General features: G+C 42.9%; 1 protein-coding gene across 3 annotated transcripts in view; it reads left to right on the top strand.

Annotated features, from left to right (window-relative positions):
- Nucleotides 1-9,604, top strand: part of Ropn1 (rhophilin associated tail protein 1) — a 29,051-nt gene extending 19,447 nt beyond the window's left edge. Inside the window, exons 4-7 of one of the 3 annotated variants that reach the window (XM_010618140.2) lie at nucleotides 727-844; nucleotides 2,045-2,206; nucleotides 8,003-8,178; nucleotides 9,412-9,604. In XM_010618140.2, coding sequence (XP_010616442.1) covers nucleotides 727-844; nucleotides 2,045-2,206; nucleotides 8,003-8,178; nucleotides 9,412-9,478 — 523 coding nt within the window. In that variant the 3' untranslated portion in view covers nucleotides 9,479-9,604. The remainder of the gene's footprint in view (nucleotides 1-726; nucleotides 845-2,044; nucleotides 2,207-8,002; nucleotides 8,179-9,411) is intronic. The other 2 variants (XM_010618134.1, XM_010618127.1) reach the window with 2 other exon arrangements.
- Nucleotides 9,605-17,238: the final 7,634 nt, after the last annotated feature.

Below are 17,238 nucleotides of genomic sequence, written 5' to 3'. Positions count from 1 at the left end.
TACCAATCCTGCATAGGCTTTGATCTGTTCTCCACATTGACCCAAGACAGAATCCACTCCACAAAGCAATGAGGAGCAGGCATAGTTTATACACAATTTAGAAAAGGAGGGTTTGCTTCATCTGCACCACATAGTTTTTCCAAACTGCTTAGTCCCCTGGGTGTCCAATAGAGCCCTTGCAGCTTGCACTGTCCTCCTTGTTGGAGCCCACGCTTCACCACCTCCAGCCAGAAACCCTGCCTCTCCCCTGTCTCAGGCAAGTCACTTCAATTCCCTTGCAGCTTCTCTTCCTGATACCAAACACACACATACATATGTATACATCTATATGTGTGTATGTGTGTGTATACATATAAAATCTCCTAGGAGTTTTGTCTCCTCTTGTATATATACATAAAACATTTAGGGAGGATGGCTGGGAGAGAATGATCTGACCTACTATGCCCCAGGAAATTGCATGCCCAACTTTTGTTGGTTATCCTGCACCTTGGAGAGAAAAGAGGTCTTTTTATTTCCTACATATTCACCATTCCTTAAGTGGAAAGTAACACAATCAGGCTTTCCCCCCATACAAATGAGCTAAATATGGTGCCTTAAAAACTAAACACTTATAAATGTTCTTTCTTCTACCCACCGCCTTCAAAAAAGGAGAGGGAACTCCTACAGCAGACACAGCCCACAGGAGTGTGGGACACTTCCCCACCTGGCTGCCTTTCATTCCTGCAGGTATTTTGAGGCCATGGCTCGAGGACAGATTCCTCCTGTGAGAGAGCAGCCTGAGCGAGTCACCTCATCCAACTGGACAGAACTGACACCGGAGCTGTTAAAGATCCTGCATTCTCGGGTGAGGGGAATATAGGGTAGTGTTGATATGGGTATGGACAAAAGCCACCTTGTCTCCCTGCTAGTCAGCTGGCCACTGAACATGTCCTGACATTCACTTAACCTTGACCAAAAGGCAGTCTTCCCTTAGAATAGGCTGGAAGCTGAGCTGTCATGGGGTCCATGCAGGTCCCCCTGAAGCTGGCAGAATGTCAGAGGCTTGGTGCGAAGCTAGCCCTTTCTCTCCTGAAAAGTATAAGATAGCCGTCTCTCAGCAGCATCTCTCTGATGGACCGAGACTATGATATGTGGCCACTCTCAGTTCGGACAGGGGCAGACTGTAGTTGCCAGTGTACCGCTTTTAGGGGAGTCCTTGACTCTCTCTGCAGCTACAACATCCTGGGACTTGCCCAGTAAATAGAAGAGGAAAGAGGCATGAGAAAGTTTTTGGTTTGGCTAATTCCAAGGAAATATAGGGGAACACCACCATTCCCTGCACTGGGGACTGAGACAGAGAGGCCTGGGGTGATTCAGGATTGACCTGGCTACTACCTTGGTCCCAAAGCCTTAGCAAACTCATCAGAATCAGAGGGCCAGGAAAGGTGTTGGGCACTGCACTGGAGCATCTATGCCCTCAAAATCATTGGCCAACAACCAGCCATCCACTGCCATCTTCTTTAAACCATTAGATCCCTTGTGCAGTGAACACTGGCAGAACTCTAAAGTGCCTACGGTGAAGCGATAAGAGACATTCAGGCCAAGCCCCGGTGGGCCCCATTCCTGGGAAAATGGGAGGAATGCACTCAGGGTCCTGTACAAAGAAGCCAGTGGGGTCTAGAAGCAATATCTTATTCACACTTCTCTGCTAATTAGTGGTCTCAGGCAAGTCTTCTGCCTGTTGGTTTTGTCTTCCTCTGTCTTATCCACGAAACGGGAGGGACAACACAGGAATAAAGCAAATTGCAAACACATTGGAAATAAGTTAAAATGTAATATAAATATGTAATTCTGACATCCAGAGCTAAAATATGTTAGACTGTGTCTCAGCAAGTTCTTCACCAGGCCCTGAAAAAGAACTGGGAAACAGAGTCCCCTGGCGTCCCTCATACTTTCCACTTCCACTGTGCAAGCTGAAGAACCCCGGCTGGGCCTGGGAGCTGCTCCTCGCTGCATCCCCCCTTCACTCCTCATCCCCTCCACTGTGTCTGACCCCGCCCTGCAGGTTGCTGGCAGACTGATCATCCATGCAGACGAGTTGGCCCAGATGTGGAAGGTGCTGAATCTCCCGATGGATCTGTTTAATAGTGTGATGAATGTGGGTCGCTTCACGGAAGAGATTGAATGGCTGAAGTTTTTAGCCCTTGCTTGCAGCTCGCTTGGAGTTGTAAGTTTGCTTTATCTTTTATTTCTTTTTTTCCTTAAAGGAAAAACTTTCTCTGGACCTGAAAGGGTAATCCATCTACATGCAATGGTGCCCCAGGGCTGATCATGAGTGTACCTCGTTTTCCACTCTCAGAATCAAGTGATTCCGTGCTTGTCAGCAAGACACAAAAGCAAGAAGAGAGGGGCAGAATTACTGTCAGGCTCTGGGGAGTTAGCCAAAGCATGGCTTTTTGATTACTTATTAATTTCAATCATTACCTTCTATTTACTTTCATTCCCTCCCCTTCCTTCATAATTCCTAAGGATAAACAGGAGTCAGCCGGGTGTGGTGGCTCATGCCTGTAATCCCAGCACTCGGGAGGCTGAGGCAGGAGGATCACTGTGAGTTCGAGACCAGCCTGGGATACATAGTGAGTTCCAGGGCAGTCTCAACTACATAGTGAGATCCTGTCTCAAAAAAACAAACAAACAAACAAACAAAAACAACAACAACAAAATGACAAGAGTCAGCTGTGGAATAAGGACTTGCTTATTTGTGGGTTCCAGACACCTAGAAGATCACCACTATAGACTTTTCGAAAGGGATGCAGCCTTATAGAAAACAACCACCAGATAAAAATAATCTTGCACAAAAGTCGGAGCCTATCTCTAAGCAAGAAAAGAGAGAAGAGACTATTTCTAGAATTACAGTCATGACATCACTGTCAATGGAGGGTGTGCATACAAATTCATGCCTTTTCCAAATTTGTCTTGTTTACCAAAACGGAAAGCCATTTTCCTGTTTTGAAGCAAAAGATGCTGAAAGTAGTTTTTATATACACTGAAAGCTGAGGTATGTCATCTGTAGACTCACTCTTGGTAAGCACTGTTATAACTTCAAGGGAAATCGATCAGAAATGTGATTTTTTTAAATCCCTGAAATAACATGTTTAAGAATTAAATCATTGCCTATGCTCAAATGAAGTGGTATAAAAAGATACTTTTAATTGTTTAGCATATCTAAACATGATCTTTTCTTTCTTCTCAAATATGCCTGAAACATGTACCTGACATTTTTATTTCAGAGTAAATTTAGCCCAAAAATGTAGTCCAACTTTTCCTGTGGACTTCCTCTGCAATCTTCATCATCATCATCATCTTTTTAGAAAGAAGGAAAGCAGAGACTATTTGTGGTTGGATTTTTTTTCTTCCTTGTCCTTTATAGCACTATTGCATAATGAGTGAATTTCTGTCTCCAAAGAGGAGAGGAAGTTGGAGTGGAGCGGGGCAAACAAGTTGTCAGCCCGGGACTGATCTCACTTCTGTGGAAAACCCACAAGGACTGGGAGAAGCCACACAAGGGAAAGCTTAAAATATTGGTAGAGCTTATTAAATTCTTACAAGGCTACAAATTTGTCCATCCGACATTCAGAGATGGCGGGAGGACATGTGCCTTCTTATTTGCCCTGTAGTTAATTCTTATCTTCGTGATCTATCCCATTCACAAGAGATGGAGTAAGAGAAAAAAAAAGTAGATTTTGTCTGATGTAGCAACTGGAACAGCCCACGGGAGAACTGCCCTATCTCCCCAAGAGTGCCTCCCCTCTCTCCTCTCCAAGGTGGCTATTGGGTGTTTAGGCAAAAGAGTGATCTAGAACCTCGGTGTGGCCCTTTGTTCTTCTCCAGCCCCTCTGGGCTCCATGGCAGCGCAGCTACCTGTTCAGCCACTCACTGGCTGCTTGCTTGGTTTCTCTGAGATCGGTCACAACACAGCAGGGCTCCTCTCAGCTCGAAGTGATGCTGAGGAGCCCCGGGGTCTCTGCCATGTCATTCTCATCTGCTGGCTTTGGTGTCTACTTCATAGCCCTCGGCATTTGTGAGATGTCTCTTATTCCTGTCCCCATGTCTCACAGTGGTCAAGAATGTGGGAGGCCTCAGCCCAGCCTCCCCTGAGCTTGGCACACTGTGCGGCAGGTAATTCTCTGACATGCCTCCAAAATCAGGAGGGGAAGCTGTGAGGTGAAAGCTTTTCTCGCTTCCTTTCTTCCTTCCGCTCTCCTTCTCTCCTTTCCTTTTCTCCCTCCCTCCTATCCTTTTTCTTGCTCTTCTCTTCTTCCCATTCCCCGTTTCTCTTTCTTCTTTTTCCTCTTCTGAGAGGGTCTTTTGTAATTGCTAAGTTGCCCAGGCTAAGTTTGAACTTGCAGTCCTCCTGCCTCAGCCTCCAGGAGTGCTAGAATTATAGGCTTGAACCACCACATCTGGCTGAACTGCAACTTTCTGTTTCCCTTCTAACACTGGAGGTTGTGTTGCACCGAGATTCTCTCACTTCTAACAGGCTGTAATTCTATTCTCCCTTCTCTGCTTCCAACAAGATGGTCTCATGCCTACCTTTGGATAAGACTGTGCCCCGAGATCCTGAGATAGCTGACTGTGGCCCTTGCCATCCTTGTCAAAGAACACCCAAGGGGGAGTCAGCCTGAAGGTCTAGCCTGTGAATAAAGAGTACCCGGTGAATCCGGGAGCCAGTGCCCTCAGACCTGTGTGGCAAATCTATGTGGCCCGTTTGCTGCAGCAGGCTTGCAGAGCCCTCCTGGGGTGACATCATGTTTTTTCTAAACTCAAACCTCAGCATTCAGGTTTAATTGCAGTGCTGGCACTTTGTGACAAGTGGGTTTGGGTTGCAGTTTGGGCACTCGGCCTCTACAAGGTTCACCATCACTGCCTCATACCTTTGGCAACATATTGGTGGGTAGTGGGAAATCAGGTATGGGGTTGTCAGTGCTATGGTCTAACAGCTATGTCCCTTTCAAATCTGCTTGTTGAAAACTAAGTCCCAAGATATGATATTAGGCAGTGAGGCCTTTGGTCATGAGTGTGCAGCCCTCAGGAATAGGACTTGTGCTTATAAAAGAGAGAGTCTGTTTGTCCCTTACCCCATGTAAGGACACAGTGTAAAGGAACTATTTATGAGGATTAGGCCTTACCACATGCCCAATCTGATGACACCTTGATGATGGACTTCCCAGCCCCAAGAACAGTGACGATACATTTCTGCTGTTTATAAATTAGTCATCCACAGGCCAAGGCAATGAGGACGCCACCATCTAAGGCAGCCCTGACATCTAGTTAATCTGTATATTCTTAGAGACAAGCCCAGGAATTCCTGGCAAATGTGACCTTGGTGCTGTTTAGAAAAGCATTTTGCTCCTGGTAGAAATTCTAATGGCAGGATTTTCACTTGAGTTGCTAACAGGCATCAACTCCAGCGCCAAGCTCTCTTGCTCTGACAGGAACTGTTCCAAATGCTGCAGCAGGAGGAGCTGTGTCCCTTCTCCCTCTCAGAGCTGCCTGGCTCATGCCACCTCCTGCGCCACTGAGACTGATAATGGAAAGGAAGAGTTCAAGGGTAAATAAGGAGCAAAATGGGTCAGGGATCTAGCTCAGTGGTGCCACCGCCTGCCTCGCAAGTGCAAGGTCCTGAGTTCGATCCCGGTACCAAAAATAAATAAATAATAATAATGAGGAGGAAAATGAAGGATAGATATTGAGGAGTAGGAAGAACATGTTTAAATGGGAAGGGAAGAGGGATTAAAAAAGAATCAAAGGAAAAAATGGAAAGAAACCTTCTGCAAATGGGGAGGGGAAGAAGGGTTAAAGGGAAGGGAAAGGAATGCAAAAAAGAAAGGATTAAGATATATTATATTCAGGCACACATTTCCTATGATGAATGTGATCGTGTATGGCAAATATATATAAATTTTTTAAATATCATACTTACAATCAATAATAACACCTTGTAGGCTTTAAAAAAGAAAGAAGAAGTTGAATACAAAAAATAAAAAGGAAGAGTTTGTACATGGAATGGATAGACACGTTTACCTAAAGGAATGACTTGTATTTCGTTAGCTGGTTATGCGTCTTTTGAGGCTTTTACATTTGGGTTTAAAGATGAAACACGTAAGATGCTTAGAGTTACCTCTGTGAAGTGGATCTCCATGTATGCAAGAGAATAAAGATCTCCACTCAAAACTGATTAAATCTTTAAAAACATTTAAAATCTTATGAAGACATCAGAATTGAAGCTTGTTGTTGAACACTCGTACCTGTGTTTGAAACCACCTGCTGTATACAGTCTGCAAGGGCTGCCTCAAAAGGCACCACACACTGGATGGCGCCCATTTACCATCCGACAGTGTGTGGGGGGGTTAGATCAAGGTGTCAGCAGGGCTCATTTCTCTCCCACTGTGTCCCTCTGTGCCCCTAGGTTTGGGTCCCACACTCCTGCCTGCCCAGCCATTGACAGCCTCATGTGTGGCCCCCGCCCATGTCCTCCAGACCAGGAAGAAAGGCCAGGGAGGATGCTTGGCATAGCACTTCTCCATGCTTCTGTGGGAGAACATTACAGGCTGGGGAGAGTGCTGTAAACCCAACTGCTTTGACATCGCATGGTTTATTATTTTTAAATTATTGTACCCTGGAGATTCTATTTCTTAATGTATGTTTGCTAAATGGAAGTAAAATTTAAATATTAACTCAGCTGAAACTAATACTAATTAACACAACTATGATTTACCATTGCCATCAAGTAAAAATATCACTCCAGGAAGATGGGCCAAGTTTATTTTCACCCTCATATGCCTCCTGACAAACAGACTTATACCTCTGGGTGACAGGTTCCACCACTAAAGAAGGACCTAGACACTGTGTCCAGGGAGGGGATAAGAGCAGAACAGCAACACCAGCTGCCAGGGCAAAGCAGTTCTCCTTTGGCCAGTTGTGGGAAGTTGTGGGAAGACATGGCAGCTGCCGGTTGTTCCCTGGTCGCTCTAGTCCACCACTCAGGACTAATTTTTCACCAACCCCTGCAGGGTGTCTATGGAATCTGTACCTCGTCAGTTTTAGTAAAACACCAAGACATATGTGCTGACCTGCCCTTGCTAATTCAGGGCTCAACAGCATTTTCCTTAAGTTATTCCTTGCCTTTATCCCATCATTTCGCGACTCTCTTCATTCATGAAGTGTATGCAAAAGCTAGATGTGTTTAAAGACGGGGGATCAGTTCGGAACATATCCTTCACCATAAGAAGCATTTACTTCTGTAGCAACTCTTATAATAAAACTTCCGGCACTCATCATCTGGTAATTTCCCCCTGACAACACCAGGGCTAGTATTACATAATTCAATGTATGAGATGATTCTACTTAAATAGATCCATAAGTTTAAGGAAAATGAGTCAATCCGGATGTTCAGGATCATCTTCCGGCCTCTAGGACTCCCTTCCTCAGCACATTAGGCTTCTCTTACCTTCAGCTCCTCTTCTGTGCTTCCGGATGTTCAGGATCATCTTCCGGCCTCTAGGACTCCCTTCCTCAGCACATTAGGCTTCTCTTCTGTGCCGTTGTTCCAAGTATCTTCCTGGATTACAGGCTGGATGAGTTACCTTAATCCTTTACAGATAAAATCAGAAAGCAATAATAAGCAAACATAATTCTAATCATATGGAATGTAAAACCAATTAGCCACCTGGAGTGAAGTTATTCTAAGTAACAAATACATTAAAGTATACAGCAGTCCATAAATTTAATTCCTTGAAAGTAGCCCTCCAACAAAGAGAGGAAAGAAAGATATCCAGTAGCTATTTAATGTTTTTAGAATGAGTTGACATTTGAGTGTAAAAAGGTCAAACTTTCTAGATTCTTAAATCGTTACCACTTCATTTTATGACAGCAATATTTTTGTTTTCTTATATCTGAACTGATCTCAGGCATCTAGCCTGGAAGAGTGACTTTCTCCTCACTTTATCTTCCTGTTTTATAGACCATTGCCAAAACGCTCAAGATAATATGTGAAGTTTTATCCTGTGACCATGCTGGTGGGCCTCCCCGGATTCCCTTCAGCACCTTTCAGTTTCTCTACACCTATATAGCCGAGGTGGATGGGGAGATCTCTGCATCCCATGTCAGCAGAATGCTAAACTACATAGAACATGAAGTGTAAGTAAGCTTGTACCAGTTGGGAGTGCGAGTGCACTGGGAAAAATAACCTAACAGGCCAAGCTAGAGTGAGGCTATGACACTTGGCCCCAACTTACAGTGGCTTGACTGTACACCACCAGTTTCAGTACAATGGTGCAAAAGCACTACCATTTAGTAGAAATTCACTTTAATTTGGACTTTGATCATTGCCTGGGCTGGCAATGTAAGTACAATAATTTACATAGTACAATGTGAGCCGTGGCTCTCAGTCAACCAGCCTTATGTTCTCGGTGGAAAACAACCAGTCCTCTTCGGTGTACACATTGCTAAGCTATGATTCCAGCAGCTTAGGTATATTAAAAGCATTTTTGAAGCAGGGGATGATGGTGCACTCCTGTAAACCCAGCTACTCAGGAGGCTGAGGCAGGAGAGTCACAAGTTTGAGGGCAGCCTTGGAAACTAAGATTTCATATCAAAACAAAAAATAAAATGGGCTGGGAATGCAGCTCCGTGGTACAGCACCCCTAGGTTCAATCCTTGGTATGGCTAAATTTTTTAAAAATGCATTTTCAACCTATGATAGTTTCAACTTATGATAGGTTTATCAGGTCATAACCCCGTAGTAAATCAAGCAGCATCTGTACATCATACTGTTTTGAGAACATAGAATTTTGAGACACATGAAATATGATCTGAAGGCTTGGCATGGTGGTGCATGCCTGTAATCCCAGCACATGAGAGGCTGAGACAGAAGGATAGTGCGAGTTTGAGGCCAACCCGGACTACATAGAAAGTTCAAGGCCAGCCTGAACTGCACAGCAAGACTCTATTTCAACAAAAAGAAAGAAAAAATCTGAACAAGATGAAGGGGAAAGGAAAGAAATATTATAGATAGGACAGTGATTCTCAGAAGGCTGAGGCCAGCAGCAGTAGAAGCAGTAGAACCTGCAACCATGGGAGAAATGCAGAATCCCAGGCTGTACCTTGGACCCACTGAATTGGAGACTCTGCATGTGGGATCCAGAAGTCTGGGCCATAGCAAGGCTGCAAGGTTCTTCGGGCTCTGCCAGATTTGAGAAAAGGATGAGGAAGGAGAAGAAGGAATGGGTAGGGGTACAGGTAGTCAACAGATAAGAAAAAAAGGTGAGGGGCAGGAACAACAGCAAAATTAATGTGGAGTGAGTCATTTATATATTGTCTTTCTTGAGATTGCTAGATGAACTATTCCCAAATATCTATTTTCCCAACCAGAATTGGTCCTGATGGTTTAATCAAGGTGAATGACTTTACCCAAAACCCCAGGGTTCGGCTGGAATAAAAGCGCAGTCAATTTTGGCAATTTTAAAGGAAGATACAGAGATGATTGTGCTTCAGAGTCCCTGAACCAGACACACCATTCAAAGTCAGTTTTCTTGTACAACTGGTACATACTAATAAACATATGAAATCAGAAACGTGTGGAATTGAGATGTAAAACGGTCGGAACAAAACACCTGTGTTACCAGGATATTCGCATTCTTCCCATGTGAATACTGAGTAAAGTGCCTACCAGAACCTGAACTGAAAGCATATCTCAACTCAAAGCCAGACCGGACCATTACATTTTAAAAGGAAGAATGTGACCCAGGCACAGTTTTGATGCGTGGTGATTGTGAGGGCTAATTTTTATGAGTATCTTTTACCTGGTCAATCAAGTTTTCACCAATTCATTGCTCCATTTTTTTGGTGCTACTGTCATTCATTCCTTTTCTTATTCATCAATATTTATTGAGGCGGGGATGTAGCTCAGTGGCCACACCTGCCTCTAAAGTGCAAGGTCCTGAGTTCAATCCCCAGTACAAAAATAAGTGTGTGTGTGTATATATGTATATATATATATGGAGAGAGAGAGAGAGAGAGAGAGAGAGAGAGAGAGATTAGCCATGTGCCAAGAATATGGTTGCCAGGAGCCAGGGATTTAACTCAGTGGTTCTGCCACCTGCCTTGTAAGCTCAAGGACCCAAGTTCAATCCCTGGTTGCCAGATATAATACAAGACAGCCTGCTGAATTTGCATTTCAGATAAGCAACAAACTTTTTCATGATTTGTTTCTTTATTTGTTTTCCTAAAAATGACAACTCCAGCCAGGAACTATGCTGGTTTCTGGACATGTACAAATCAATCATATATGAATTCTGCCCTCCAGACCACCCAGATCTGTCTTTCCTGAAGTAAGCAGATGAGGTGAACAGGCTGTGACGGTTGTTCTAACTCCAGGTGTGCTAAGTCACCGGGTCAGTCCCTTCTACCTGTTATACTACTTCCCCATAAAAGTTTTTTCTAAAAAATCACATTAGCTTGGATGTATGTATCTCTCTACCCTCACTGAGAAGCAATTTGTCTATTCGTGTATAAAGGTAAACGGTGACCGGTGGGAAATCACCATGGGCCCTCAATTTCTACCTACAGTGAAGACTGTTTGAAAGGCTGAAACACTGCAGATGAAATCTCGTGCTGTAATTCATTGCGATGAGAGAATGAATGAAAGCTTAATCTGCTTCAGTCTTTCAGTGTGTCAATTTCTCTTTACTATGACCAAAAATTAAAGCGATCTTGCCTGGGAGTAGGGACTAAACTGGGACAGAGGAAGGCAGCCCAAATTGGAAGGCTGTGACATAACAAATTAAATTTGTAAAAATAACAAAAGTGAAAGGATGCTTCCTACATGTGGGAAGCCAGATTGCAACTATCTGGGTGGGGGATTTGGCTCAGTGGTTCTGCTGCCTTCCTTGTGAGCACCAGGGCCTGAGTTCAATCCCTCGTACAAAAAAAAAAGAAAGAAAGAAAAAGAAATCAGCGACTATCTCCATAGCCGTAAAGGAATGAGGCTAATGAAATCACAGCCATCTAAGTGTGTACTGGGTTCGGATATGAAGTTCTTGATAATACTGCAGCCATCAGTTGAGACTAAGAGTAAGTGCTTATCTCCCAAGCCAACAATTCCCTCCTCATGGCAATGTTTCCTCTAAGCTACTAATATTACTAAGTCATAGGTATTTACCAGAATCACAGTCTCCAAAGCACATCTACCAAATCGACCTGCTTTGGTACTCACTTCAGGGTAGAAAACAGCTTTACCCTCTAACTTAGGCTATGTCAGGTACATAGTCTTATAAATACTATATTAATATATTAAGCCAACGTTTATTAAGCTCTTACTATGTGTAATCTACTTTACACAACACTTCACATACATTTTCAGATTTTTTTCTTTATCACCAGACTTAGGAAGTCAGTGCTGTTATTCCATTTCATAGATGAAGAAATAGCCTTAGAGAAATTATATTATTCAATATCACTGGTGAGAATTTGAAAACAGGTCTATCTGACTAAAAAAAAGCCATGCTGCCTGGTATGTATGCTTAGCACTAATCTAGGTATGGGATTTCCCTCCAAGGAAAACACCTGGCATTTAAGTGCAAATAGAGGCAATCCCAGGAATGGCGAATAGGAATACAGACACGTGTGCTAGCCTTCCATCACTATGACAAAATACCTGAGAAAGTCAACTTAAAGGGAGAAAGGTTTATTTTTGCTCATGGTTTCAGTCCATGCTCAAAGGGTCAGTCTACGGTTGGCAAGTTCCATTGGCAAGCCATTGTTGTAGAAGAGTTTGGTAGAGACAAGCTGATCACCTCATAGAGGCCATAAAGTAGAGAAGGTGAGAAAACCAGAGGGGAAGAGGCTGGAGACCAGATATAGCCCCCAGGTCAAATGTACTTCCTTCAACTAGGCCCCACTTCCTTTTCCCATCACCTCCCAATAATGCCAGTAAATTATGATCTCATCAATGAATTAATCCACTGATGGAGTTAGAGCCTACATTATTCAATTACCTTCAAAAATTCCATCCTCTGAACACATTAACTTTTGAGGGACTTTTTAGACCCACACCATAACAAAGAATAAAGTAATGATGGGAAGAAAGCCAACAAAGAGTGTGTTATTCAGCCAGTTACTCCTTGGATCTCAATACTGCTGGGGAACTCTGGGAGACAATGTAGAACACATCTCAGAATTAACCCAGACTGAAGGGTGAGGGAGCTCTTTACACCCATCATTGGCTAAAGGCTGCTCCTTTACCAAATCCCCCATTATCATCTGAGGGCTGCTTCCAGGGACATTAACTTTGTTTCTGATTTACCCAAGCTTGCTCCTTTTACTCCAAAAATGCTTCTCCAGGCAAGAAGTTATAAGCAGCCACCAGCATTTGCCACTAAGATTTATAGAGATTTTAATTGCTTTTAACATTTTAACTACTACTATCGCTCCTTTTCTTGAGTCAAGCTCACATCCATGGGGGCTAACAGGAAAATAAGTGACTGATAAAGTGCTGCATTACAATTCATACCCGACTCACATACCTGGCACCTTGTCCCCAGCCAGTTTCTTCCCTATGATGAGATCCTTCCAAAGGCTCTCTCTCCCCAATCACACCAGCCTTCTTACCATACCCAACCATATCTGAATCCTAGCATGATCCCAACTAGGCTGTCAAACTGAGATTCTTGGAACAGATGGTTTGTATTTCTCCTTTAGAAAGAAAAATATTCAGGAAGCAATAAGTCATGATTTCATAAAGAAAAAAGAAATGGGTTATTTCCTAAATTAATCTATTTTGATTAAAGCAAAGACTGAAGGTACATTTAAAACTTCAGTGGAAAACGCAAAGATCATGGCTTAAATCCATTTTCACTATGCACCATGCTCTCCTTCTTCAACTAGGGACTTAGCCTCCTTGGCCAATAACTTCCAGGATCACCAGGGTTCTGCAAGAGAAAGAGCTGGACACTCTAGTGTGCATGGCTGGCTTTGAATTAGGTTAGAAGAGGAATCTTAACCTGAAATTCTTGGAGCAGCTCCTGAATATCTCTGACATTGTTACATATAAATATATTTCAGAAATATGCACATTTGCATTTCTGTGGAAAAAAATTACAAAGCCTCGAGCAAATTTCCAAAGTTGTATCTGATTTTAAAAGGTCAAAAATGGTTGAAAATAGCTCCAGAAAGTACCAGATGAGTTTCTGCAAGGTAACAGAATCATGTTTCAACTCTTTCCAAGCAGAACTGAGCTCATGCTCCTAGCAAACACATGACATGATCCACGGCCTCTTCTTTTTGAATATTATATCCTGGCGATAAATCTATGTTTCTGGTTTAGGTTTTCATGTGTTTGCAATTTTGGTTGTCTGCTATAACTGGAACACGGTCCAACATGAACAGACTTTCACATTCTGCTCAGAGGTGAGCCAATTGGAAAATTCATTGCTCTAATGTGTTGAATTAAAAAAGATTGACTAGATCAAGATAGCAGAGAGACCACACCTCCAGATCAGGGCTGCAGGGCCAGTCCTGGATACTCTTTGAGTTTTGAGACTTTAAGTAGCTATTATTACCAATTATGACAGCAGAACAAACAATGGTTAATACATTTATGTAGTCAAATAATTTTAAAATTCCTACTATGTGCAAGGCATTGTGCTAATAAGCACTGGAAACACGGTACTGAACGAGGTTAGGCCCTTGCTTCCATAGAGATGAAATTCTACTTGATTATTCTTTTTTTTTTTTTTTGGCACTGGAGATCGAACTGGGGACCTTGCGCTTGAAAGGCAGGTGAACTAAATGCCTGGCCCTAAATTCTACTTTAGAAGACAAACATCACATAACCACATGATTCTAACTGATAAAAATAGTGCCATTCCATGAGAGTATAGACTATAGGCAGATGGTCTAGTTTGGGGTGGCAAACCTTTTAGAGATGAGTGCCCAAATTGCAACCGAAAACCCCCTTGTTTATTGCAAAGTGCCAACACTGCAACTAAATGTGAATACTGAGGTTTCAGCTTAGAAAAAACAACTCATACATTAACATCTTTTGTTTTAAAAAACAACACACATGCCATAGGTTCACCACCACTGGTCTAGTTAGTAGAATTATTATAGAGAGGTGGAAGCAAAGGCTTTCTCGGGGAAGTAACATGTAGCACACAACCCCTTACCAAGCTCTGGATTCAAACACCCAGTAGTTGACTCAATTTTCTCTCAAATGCTTCCTGATACTGGTTTTGGAGTGCTATAGACTCCTAGAGATGCTTTCTAGGTTCTTGTCCTGAACAAGAAATTGGTCAAGTCCAATGCAAAAGGTAGCCAGGTTTACATCTACCAAAGGTATTAAAGAAAGGAAAAGAGGTATGTTCTGCAGAGTGAGTGTGGGCCAATTAAAAGTAGGAAAAGCAGTACATTCTGTAGAATGCAGAGCAAGCCACTGGAAGAGCTTACAAATCTAGGGTCCAACCTAGACTCTCCTGTTAAAAAACCTGCTTGAGGACCAGAGATTTAGCCCAGTGGATCCGCCACCTGCCTCTCAAGCATAAAGTCCAGAGCTTGATCCCCGGTACCAAAAAACAAAATACCAAAAACCCTGCTTGATTTCTCACAAGAATGGAAGGGAGCACTTCCTGACTGTTCCCAGGTGCAGGGCTTGGAACTGTTTTCCTGCACATGTATCATGGATTTCCATGATTGACAGGTCACTGCCCACTTGTCCCTCTAATTGGCCACACCCTAATCTCCAGTCTCACTCCCTAATTCAACAGGCCCCCAAATGACTTCTTAGTCTGCATTATCTCATAACAATGTTGAGGGAAATGGGAAGACAAACTTTCCTCCTTCATGTGGATCTCTCCCAACAAATCTCCAGGTACAAAACTCAAACTGGGGCCAAGGTAAATATCGACCCCTTGCCTTACTTCCCAAGTGTATCACCAACCCCTGTCTACTTTATCCCCTCTCTGTCCTCTTCATCTTTCAACACCTCTCCCACCCCTTTCTCTCTGGCTCCCAAAGCATACTGCATCCAGATTTCTTATCTTCTGGGGCTGGCAGGAAACAGGACGCTGAACTAGGATTCTGATGATAAATAAAAGAAGTTTTACAGAGCTGTGGAAAAGGAAATCACCAAGGGGTAATGGGGTATCCAGGGACTAGCAAACCATTATCATCCCTAAGACTGAAGGAACAAGGGGAGAAAATGTTTTATTGGAGCCTGGTGAGAATTTGAGCCCCAGGGACTCCTGGGAGGAGCTTTAGTTGCAGAAATCCAGTGCATCAATCAGATGGTGCTGAGAGGACTATGCGCTGGTTGTTCCTGTTTACCTAACACAACCAGAAGCTGGAGGGCAAGTAAGAGTGATGTCATCCTTAAAGGTCAGTCACTGGGACAAGGAGAAGGGCCGAAACTGAATGGGGGAGGGGAGAATTTACATCTATGTTTGTCTTTACCTTCTACATCTACCCTATAAAGATCCAGACAGGAAATAGGCTTTGTGGGCCATAGGGTTTCTGTAGCAACTACATCCTTCAGTTTTAGCACAAAAGAGGCCATGGATAATACAGAAACAAGTGAGTGTGACTGCTCTGTAATACATATGCCTGCCCAAGTTGAGGGCAGATCTTCCCCACCTCGGCCACTCAGACACACAATGATCTCTGGCAACACCCTCACAGACACCCCAAAATATAACCCCAAATGCATCTATACATTACCCAGAATTTGGCTGTGTATCTTAACTAAGTGTTCCTCCAAATGGGAATTGCTGTTTTCAGAATTTCAGCTTTCAGAATTTTGACATTTGGGATTTGGGCATTTGGGGATAAGGTCTTTCAAAATTATAATCTACTTTGTCCCAATAAAGCTTTATGATGTGCATAATTTTCCACATCATTATTGTTCTTTTGACTTAAAAATTAAAAGTGTAAAAAAAAAAAAAAAACCCTCACATGCTGAACAACATGCAGAATGTAGAATGGGAACAGGCAGTCATTTCTGAAAAACGTCAGTCAATCCACTGTGCCCCTGCTGAAACCTTCGGGCATTCTCAATCCTTTAGGGTTTTAACCCAAATCTCTAATCTATGAGGACCTCAGAGTTCTTCTCCTGCACATATTTTCATTCCCACCGTCTATACTAAGCCACGAGGCCTCTCCTGGCCTCTCCTCAACATCATGCTGTACTCCGTATGTTTAGAATACTCTTCTCTCCCCTCTTTGATATCTCAGCACACTGCATTATTTATAATAGCAAATAATGAGACAAAGGAGGGTGGGGACTGCAAACAGTAGAGAAATGGAGAATGGAATACCACACTTAGCTATTTTATAATATATTGAGAAAATAATGTTGAGATTAAAGAAAAACAATACATATAATGTTGCACTATCTATACATGAGTGTTTTTTAATCTATATTTTCTAAAAATAAATATTAAGAAAAATCAATGTTTTAAAAAATCAAGTTAACTAAGAACAATGCCTAGAATCTGAGGTGAACGTGTTAGGCTCTTGTGAGGGGGACGAGTAAGGAAAGAGTTTCCGTAAACTAATCCAAAACTAAACAACAAATACTCAGTGACCTAAACCCTTCAATGAGTATAAAATACATTGATAGACAAATTTTAGTTCCTGCTATTTAGTTTTAATTGTAAGTTTTTTTTTAAGGTAGCTTTTTTTCCCCATTAAGAAAACAGGGATCAATCGAGTTACTTTCGCCCCAATTTGACTTGAAAATTACCCTAAACACAGAGCCCTCAAACCAGTAACTAATTGGCAGCTAGTGTAGCTCATCGATGGAAAGAGCCCAGTCCATTTTGTATCAACAGTAATTACCTCCACAGGACAATACACAGCTAGCACCGTTTTGAGAGGGGACCAAAGTGAATAATTTTAAAATTCCCATCAGAATTAGGCAAAGCTAACAACACTGATGTTTTAAAAAGAAAGCCATCCAAAACACACATAACTGTGAACTAAATATAAAGTGCTAAAACCCAAGAGCAGAGCCTAGTTCTTTCTGAAACCTATCCGCCCTCCAACACAGTCCCTTCCTCTGGCACTGGCTGGCCCGGCCTTCCCAGCTGCCTGGGGTGCAGCGAACCCCGCCAGAAGGAGGTAGGGACAAACCCACCAACAGAGATCTTCTGCAGGCCCTGGGCCCCACTACCGGGTCCCCGCCCCCTGCCCCAGCCCCACCCTTCA

Source organism: Fukomys damarensis, unplaced genomic scaffold (assembly GCF_012274545.1).
Source record: "Fukomys damarensis isolate Sample0158 unplaced genomic scaffold, DMR_v1.0_HiC HiC_scaffold_24, whole genome shotgun sequence".
In the NCBI taxonomy this organism is placed as follows: domain Eukaryota; kingdom Metazoa; phylum Chordata; class Mammalia; order Rodentia; family Bathyergidae; genus Fukomys; species Fukomys damarensis.
This window is presented reverse-complemented; position numbering and strand designations above follow the sequence as displayed.